Here is a 9,098-nt window from a genome sequence, read left to right on the forward strand (position 1 = left end):
TGATCCTCTGCCTGCGCGTGTGTGTGTGGATGTGTAATGATGTGTAAATATATTTATGGCTCAGGGTCACAGTAGTATTAACCTGACCCAGACTCTCTCTCTCTCTCTGGGGAAGCTCCTGCTGCTGATTGTTCAGTGTTTCAGTTCAGCCTCTGCTATAAACAGAGCTTGAGTGTTTGACAGGATGCTTGTTTCAGAGAAGGAAATAAGTTAAGGAAGTGTTCCATAACTTACAGAATATCATTTGAACCACTGGGGGGGACACATAACAAAAAAAACATATCTTGAGACAATCATGCTGCACATCACCGGGGGACTTTTCTTCTTCTTCTTCTTCTTCTTCTTCTTCTTCTTCTTCTTCTTCTTCTTCTTCTTCTTCTTCTTCTTCTTCTTCTTCTTCTTCTTCAGAAAGTGAGATAAAGCTTTTGTAGCAATCCCTTGACTCAGCTCCCTCACAGGAGGAGTACATCCTGTGCTCACTTTTACGTGCTGCTTTTACCAAGTGGTGGAAGGTATTCAGTTAAAAGTCCCATCAGTCAGGCATATGCCAAAGGCCCACATCTTATTCAAGTTTTAAACCTCTAATTGGTAACGTTTAAAAGGCGTTTAAGTGTGCCCTTTCTTCTCCCTTTTCTCATTTCCCATTTAATGTGTTGTGTCAAAGTCTATTACCTCAGTTGGACGTTTCTGTCCCTTAAGTTGAAAGAAGGGGGACAGGGGGGAGGGAGGGGGTGAGGAAGAGAGAGAGAGAGAGAGAGAGAGAGAGAGAGGGGTAGAGGTAGAGGTAGAGGAGGGGGTTGAAAAAAAAAAAGAGAAGCCATCAGCTGAGGTTTGCCAGGTCGATAAAGCTTTTAGATTTGGAGATGTTTTCATGGGGAGCCCATTTCCTGCGGCTAAGAGTTGTTAATGGAGCTTAAGGAATTATCTTATGACTCCCGGTTTGAGAGCAGTTTATTCCGGCCCCGGACCCCGCTCCCGCGTGTCGGAGTGGCTGACTATGCTGCTGTCAACCCCGCTTAATGAAAAGTAACGCGTCGCTGATTACAGTTTTATTTGGTCTCTATGTAAAAAGCCCCTGTTAATTTACCATCTCGCTCCCTCTGTGTGTTCGTATTTGCCACGGCTGAATGATTTAGTTATAGCTCTCTCTCTCTCTCTCTCTCTCTCTCTTTCTCTCTCTCTCTCTCTCTCTCTCTCTCTCTCTCCCTCTCTCTCTCTCTCTCTCTCTCTCTCTCTCCCCTCCCTTTCTCCTTTACTTGGTCTTACTTCGTGTCTCTTCTGCTATAATACAAAGCCACTTGGTTCGGAGGTCTAATAAAATCAGTCCTCGTGCTAAATTAATTAAATGTCGAGGCTTTATTCTTTTATCTGTGGGACCTTTAACTTTGGCCTATTTCTGTATACCAGCAGCGATGAAAAATGGAGTTGACATGTCGGCTATAATAAACATGCCTGTATCAAATAAGGGGAATGATAATTAAAAAAATATATCCTTAGAAATAAGCACATATTAACCACGCATGCGCTGAACATTTATGACTTTGCTTCAATTTATTTTCCGGTCATGTCAACTTTGCTCTCGAAATGCCGCAGGGGAGATTTCCCGAGGTAAGAAAACAAATAAAAACATACATCTTGATTCCGATTCATAGAAAAGCCCTTTTGTCCACTATAGCACTTTCTTCCAAGAAGGGGGGCTTTTCCCATTAAAATTCATCACTGAAGTCCTCCCTCCTTCCCTCCCTCCCTTCCTCCCTTCCCTCTCTCGCAGGACAGACCGAGTCCCTCGAGAGCTCCACTTTCGCCATTACTGTCAAGTACCCTTGACTCCTTTCTTTTTGCCCTTTTATCTACAACAACTAATTCGAGTTCCTTTGCCCTTTTCACTTTTAGACGATGTGAGTGCCTCCCTCGTAAAGCCCTTTCACTTTTCAGAGGAGGAATCAGCATGCAGGCTGTTTTCTGCAGGGCCCCGTCTCTAGGAAATTGAGGGGTTAGTGTCAAAACGAAAACTCGTCACTTCAAATTATTTCGCAGGGCCTCCGTTTTGAACCCATTAACGGACGTATGGCGAATAACTTACCCTTCTGACAGCTGCATCATGGACGCTGTTGAGATGTTTCGATAATATTATCAGAGAGCAGAGAGGGGAAATCAATGGCCTGACATGAAATATGGCTGCGAACATCCCAATTACAGCCTGTTTAGAGGGAATTAATGAGGCAGATCTTAGATGCTGATATTGTTCTGTCTTGAGGGTTGAGCTGCCTCATTTTCTCGCTGTCACTAAACGAGAGTGGATGTTTGTGTGTGTGTTTTTTTTTTTTTTTCTGGAGAAAATAAGCCACATGGTGGAAGATGTTCGATTGCGCCTGTTGCAGTGGGTTATTATAGAATGCATTGAACTGATTAAACTGCTTTATTTAACAGCAGATTGCGTAAAAAAAAAGAAAGAAAAGTCGCCTGTCTACTGTGCAGTAGGTCCCATGTAATCAGTGGACGTACTTTTACATGAAAAAACAAACACACATGCAAAAGCAGACCGAGGAAGAATAGCGAGGCCCAAGGGCGGATTTGAGTCCGCTGTATTTCAGCACCATGGACAGCAACTCAACCAAAGGGCTTCTCAGAAACCGACTGATTTTATTTTCAGTGAACAAAGTTTAGACGCTCTCCTTCCACTTCCTAAGAGAGCTGTGCATTTGTGAGACTTTTTTTTTTTTTTTTTTTTTAATAGTGATACTCAACTGCTGAGACCTAAATAATATTCAATTACATTTGCATGCGCATAGTAAAGAAAAAAAGAAGAAGACAAAAAAAGAAACATTATGTAAACTTTAGGCCTATTTTTTCCCCAATATGTAAACTTTTAGTTATACATGATAAGTTCTGTGCGTGCGTTAAATTAAACAAGCCAAACCGATCCGGATGTTTCACTCCCGTAACGCCAATGAAACAGTTTATAGCTACCATTGCTTTTAAAAACGAATAAAAAAAAATCATGGAGACGAAAAAGGCGTTTCCATCCGACTTTCAGTCAGTCACAAAGAGTCTCTCTTTTGGCAATCAAAGGGTCTTTTGGTTTTGTTAGGAGCAGAAGAGTTTGTTGATAGTTTTTGGGAAGCTCATGGCACTGTCTTTGGAGGAGTCTTGGTGCTGCTGCGAGGCCGCCGCGCTCCTCTCCGCCTCCAGCATGGCGCCTTTGCTGTTCGTGGTCCAAGAGACGGCGGTGTTGCTCAGAGCCTGGCTCAAAGTGCTGTGCCTGAACAAGGGGTCGTGGAAAACCCCGTCCACCCAGTTTCTCAGCGTCGTGACCGGCGAGTCCTGCCTGTTGTCCAGGCCGGTGACAGGTGAGGTAGCGGCGGGGGGTGGGGACAGGGAGGACGGGGGCGGCGGCTGGCACCTCAGCATACAGGACGGGTACTCAGTCTGGTTCAGGGACGTCGCGGTTTGGGCCAAAGACCAGATCCGAGGCTTCCCGTCTAGTAGCTGGTGCCCTCCTGGCTGCTGCTGCTGCTGCTGGCTGTAACACACTTTGGCCTGCTGTCTGCTGTCCGGCTGGAAATCCTCCTGGTTCGTTTTGAGACAACTTTTGCTCAAGTCCTGCTCCCCTCCCAGAGAAACAGGGATGGAGATCTTCAGGGACGCGTCCTTGATGAGGTGTTCCGCGGGGCAGTCGCCCGTCGTGGTCATGTGCGTGTTCATGTGGTATCGGTGCTTCAGCTCGCACTCCGAGCTCTCGGACTCCAGCGTGTCGAAGTCGTCCAGGTCGCTCAACTGCAGGTCCTTATCGGGCCGACTTCTGGTCTCTGGAGAGAGAACAGCGAGGAGACGGCAGACATGTCAGTGGAAGAGATGGAGTCACGCGATTATGGCATTATGTGCATGTGATCATGGCATCCTGAAAAGGCTTCAATCACCTCTGGAGACGCAGTAGTTCAACTTTAATGAAGACGTTCAAGTTTACAGCCTGATAGTGTTAAATACATAGAATCAGTGAAATCATGAATCAGGTTCCACCCGAAATACTGTATATCAGTCTGATGCACTTTCATTTATTATTAGTCCCATCCGAAATATGACGTCATAATAATAAACCTTGCGATTAAAAAGGCACCTACACTTGGTAAAAGTGATTTGACCAAACAACATATCCCTTTACAAACTGACTGGGGCCTGTCTTATGGTATTTAGTATAACCATTTTTTTTAAATGATGATCATAGTGGTATGCATATAGCATACCTGTACACAAAACTGCTGATGCTGTTTAATAAAAATAAAGAATACAAATACAGTGGTTTAAGCACAGTGCATATTATAGGAATATAATGCTTGACTATATAAATTGTAAGGCCTCATTCTCCTTATTTTTGTATTGTGAGTAAGATACAGTTTTAACGATAATAACATGTATCAACACAAAAATACATATTATTGTCAAGATTAGGTATCACAAAATTAAATTACACCGATTAATACATTTCATCTCAAACTTGTTCTTATTGACATTTGTAAACAAATTAAAGATGAGAGTTTGGTAACATCATCCTAGCTTATAGTGTGTTGGATTAAAAAAAAGTATATTTATGTGTTTAAGATGGATGATAACAGTGGACTTTACATAGTAGTGGGATCTAGTTGCTGATGTTCTTCGGTACTTATTTTTGATTTATCCTTATCTCTCTGAATGAGATAAAATAAGAAACAGTAGCTAAAAAAATATACTTACACATGCTTTTATTTCAAGCTATAAAAATATGATAAAAGTCCCCCTTCCTGACACTAACCACTTTCACAACATAACAATGCATTCATAAGGGATGCTAAGAATACATAATTATGTATTAACAGTCATCTCCGACATACCGCCAAACACTTGAGCATATTGATGTATAGATTTTCTTAATTTCTGCAGAGCAATAAGACATGGTGTCACTCACCATCCTCATTGTTCTCGCTTTTGATCTGCTCCTCCTGAGACCCATCTTCATCATCGTCATATCTCTTCTCCTCTGAGCCCTTGTTTCTGGGCGGCCACGTCATCTTGTTCTCCTTCTTGAGCCTCCTCCTGGCGTTGGCGAACCAGGTGGAGACCTGCGTCAGGGTCATCTTGGTGATGATGGCCAGCATGATCTTCTCCCCTTTGGTCGGGTACGGGTTCTTCCTGTGCTCCTGCAGCCAGGCCTTCAGCGTGCTGGTCGTCTCCCGCGTGGCGTTCTTCCGCCGTGTTCCCCCGTCCATGGAACCATATCTGTTAATGAGGAGAACACAAGCGCAATGGTAATGAGAGGGTGAACAGATGATGTGATGCTCGTCGCATTGCAATTCATAATGTGTTACACTCTGAAAACCATGACAGAGCCAGCTGCTTCTTGGAATTATGCAGACTGTTCTTAATAAGCTCGACAGTCCCACTCATAAACCCGTGTGACCCTATTATTATGTCAGCGTTGGAAAATTAAAAGTAGACATCATAAAAACGTGCCACTTAAAGAGATTTAGAAAATTAGGTAAGGAGTGAACCACATAACCACATCATACATGAATATACATCCCTTGGGGGACTTTAAAACTAACTTCATCAGGATATTTTTTAATATAATTGCACAAAAAATAATAAATACTGTACCTGAAACCCCTCAAAAGAATCCCTCTGCAGCACCAAAGTGCATCTTCTATCAGTACAAACAATTGGCTATAATTCTACAATATGTTTGGATAACATGCATACACATTTTCTAATATCAATGCATTGCCTAATAACAGCATTCCCAGCGCAGCATAGCACTCCTCCTCCTCCCACAAACATCAGCCTGCATTTAAAATGCACAGTGTTGATTTTCAGTCAGCAGTGAGCTGTAAAAGTCCTCTCCGGGGAGGCTTTTATGAGGCCTTTATTGCTCCGTATAGCTTAGTGCAGGTCAAGCACTGCTAAGGGAATCAAGAGGAGAGCAGCGCTGCACCTTTCCATACCCCGAGTTGTTTCCTCGCAGATAAAATAGACTGTAAAATTGCTTTATTGAGTGTAATGATGAGCCCTCAGGTAAAAGGCAGGCGCAGACAGAGTGGTACCGCTGTGGGCCTGCTTGTTTTACTGAGTGCCACTCGTTCGGCTTTGCCTTAGACTGCTGACACCTTTTGCACTTTATACAGAATTTAGAGTTATTGTTATTAAAAAAAAAAAACATGTCGCTATGAAGCAAATCCATATGACAGTTTTCTTATCAATTAACACATGAAGCAAGAGTGTTTTCTAGCCTGTCACTGCTGGGATTCTTTATTTTAAGTTGCTGATTCCATTCAAGGGTTATGATCATTTTAACCATATCGCAGACTTAATTTGGATGCCGTGGGATTATTGAGGAGACCTTTTCGACATGCCAGACATGCTCTTCCCTGCTCTGAAGAGGCCTCGTGTCTCTTCTGAAAGGCGCTGGAGTCTTGTAAAGCACATCCCACCCCATCAGGAAGGAAATATGTCATGAGATGAAGGTGATGACCCAGTGTTGCTAGACGTGATGAGAATGACCTTGACCTTCCAGCGAGGATTGATTTAACGCTGGGGAAACTCGCCCGACTCTAGTGCACAACACTTTGAGAGTTACCCACATTTTGATCACCCTGTTTTGGCAGTTGTCGTAAGCCTTCAAGCCTCGACAGTGGGCTTAGCAGAACTCAAATATGCTAACTGGACATTTTTATTAAATTACACTTTGGCATGGAGTTTATTTAAAGTGGTCTGATGTTTGCATGGATAATAAAGTGTCTTACATTATGAAATATGAACAGAAGCCACGCTATAACAGAGAGAACATACCTGTCATACTGGTACTGTCCCAAGGTAGGATCATAAGGGTAGTAGGCTGCCTGGGTGATTCCCGCATGCGCAGAAGCTGTGGGATCTTTAGTGTCGAATGTGCCCTGAAATGATTCACAAAGACAAGAGTTTAGAGATGATGTAAACATCTGTGGTGCTGACAAACAGATGCATTTGTACTGGCTATTGTGAATCAAAAATATCCGCCTGCAAAATTAAATATGGACCAACCTGACTGACTATATTCAAATTACAAACAGCCATTAGTAAACTATGTTTTACCAAATGAACCTTCAGACAATTAATAGGAGACAGTAGGTTTAGTAGCTTGATCAAATACATCCATGCAGGTTCCTGGCTAAATAAGGACAGTTTAATTATAATCATCAGTTATAGCTATTCTGAATAGTATTCTAACCACAACATATAGACATATTACACAATATAGGAAGCTTTAATGTGCTGCAACACTACTTGAACAAACAATATTATTGGACTTCATATGCCTATTATGAAAACGTTGTGAATTCGTTCATAATTTATGTTTAATATATATACTTAAATAATACTGAATCTTCAACGTCAGACTGCTTAAAAAAACAACTTATTTCCAATAGAAACAAACTTATCTCAATAATAAATGGTGCTTTAACTTTTTTTTCTGCTTGCTTCATATAAACACTGATCTAAAGTAAAACCTTGCTGAGGAGTGTTTTCCAATTAATAAAGACAAGTTGGCTCAAATGATGATATATGATAAATCTCTCCAGTGAAAAGCTGGTATTTTGTGCTGTAAAGAACAGCAGAGAGGCGCCTGAGTCTCATCCCTCTGCGGATCCATTAATCAATGCCAAGGAGCACCAGGTGAGCGGCTTACCAGCGAGTAGAATGCCGACGCATCGCTGCCGTATGTCACGTAATTCCCGTAGCCCTGGCTGCCGGTGTACGGGCTCCCGTACACGCCCAGCGCGGCGGCCGAGCTCAGCTCATGCCTCGCCGTGGCCAGCAGCCGGCTCTCGTACACGGGGCAGTAGACGGGCGTCTGCCCGGACGCCGCCACTCCGGAGTCGGCTATGGATCTGCCGGTGGACTCGCAGCAAGTGGTCAGAGAGTTGGTTGTCATCAGGAACTGGGTGGGGACCGGGAGATAAATGTATCTTTTAAAAAGTTATCGGTATATGCTTTGTATAATTCTGAATTAAAACATGTTTTGGTTGCACTTTGATCTCAAAGTTAGTTCATAACTTTTACTTAAAAAAAAAAAATGAAATGAAGATCTTCTAATGAACACGAGTCTGTCTCCAAACAGTGTTTACTTTTCTGAAATTAATTAAGTTTTTTATTTTTTCCCATTTTGCTTCTTCGGAAGTAACCCAGGATAAATCGACCTTATTCGCACATTTCCCCCACAGAATGTAAATATTAAAAAAAAAAAAAAATACAAATGCCTTCACATTGCTATTTGATGATGAGTGCTGCGTGGTATTCCCGTGGTAATGTGCGCGTAAAACGTGTCCAAAAACGAGCCGTCTGTTAGCTCTGATCCAACGCGTTACAAATAGACACAACACATTTTCCCCACAACGCCCCGCAATACCCAGAGTGAAGCCCAAATTATGTGTTATGGCTCCACGCCAAAACAAAACAGCATCTGGGTAACGGCGCAAAACACACACAGCGTGTGCAGAACAAGTGGGCATGTGTGTTCCAGCGCAGATAAACATATGGCTGACATTACCGAGAGGCTATTATCTTGCAGAAATCAGAGAACAGGAGGTTGGGGGTCTAGCTGGTTTCTGGTTTCTCTCTCGTAACCCTTTTTTCTTCTTCTTCTTCTACCGCTGCAGGAACACAGGTATATGGATGTAACGCAATACCGGGGCAGCTTCCCTGATTCTCAGCCAAAATGCGTAAAAGGATCAAGCTTAAATCGATGAGATAATCAATCGCTGCGATGTCAAAAGCAAAACATCCAATTAATTGAGCAAAGGTAACATGGACTTACTTGTGGAGCAGACGAGTAGGGATATCCAAATTGTGGATATGACATGGTAGAGAGGTCCCCCAATATCCAGAAATAAAGCGAGACTGAAGGTCTCCACTCCAACGCGAGAGGCTGCAGCTCAGTTTGACTGTACCAATCGATTGGTAAGCACAGGCTCCTTGGATGCTTATAGGGCGAAGCAGAGTAGCATGTTTAATTTGTGGAAAATGCCCCCCACTCAAACGCCTTTCAACTGCAAAAAAAAATAAAAAAAATAATAAAAAAAAGGCAGCAA

At 42.8% G+C, this 9,098-nt stretch overlaps 1 protein-coding gene across 1 annotated transcript; it reads right to left on the reverse strand.

The window, feature by feature from the left end:
- Positions 1 to 3,087: 3,087 nt before the first annotated feature.
- On the reverse strand, positions 3,088 to 8,869 carry irx4a (iroquois homeobox 4a; the record flags this gene model as incomplete). The annotated part of the gene is made up of 5 exons (XM_079228185.1): positions 3,088 to 3,809; positions 4,943 to 5,253; positions 6,820 to 6,923; positions 7,697 to 7,948; positions 8,825 to 8,869. 5 exons carry the CDS (start codon positions 8,867 to 8,869, stop codon positions 3,088 to 3,090), a joined length of 1,434 nt encoding a protein of 477 aa, XP_079084311.1.
- Between the last annotated feature and the right edge of the window lie 229 nt (positions 8,870 to 9,098).

Source organism: Taurulus bubalis, assembly GCF_910589615.1.
Source record: "Taurulus bubalis genome assembly, chromosome: 12".
Classification (NCBI taxonomy): Eukaryota; Metazoa; Chordata; class Actinopteri; order Perciformes; family Cottidae; genus Taurulus; species Taurulus bubalis.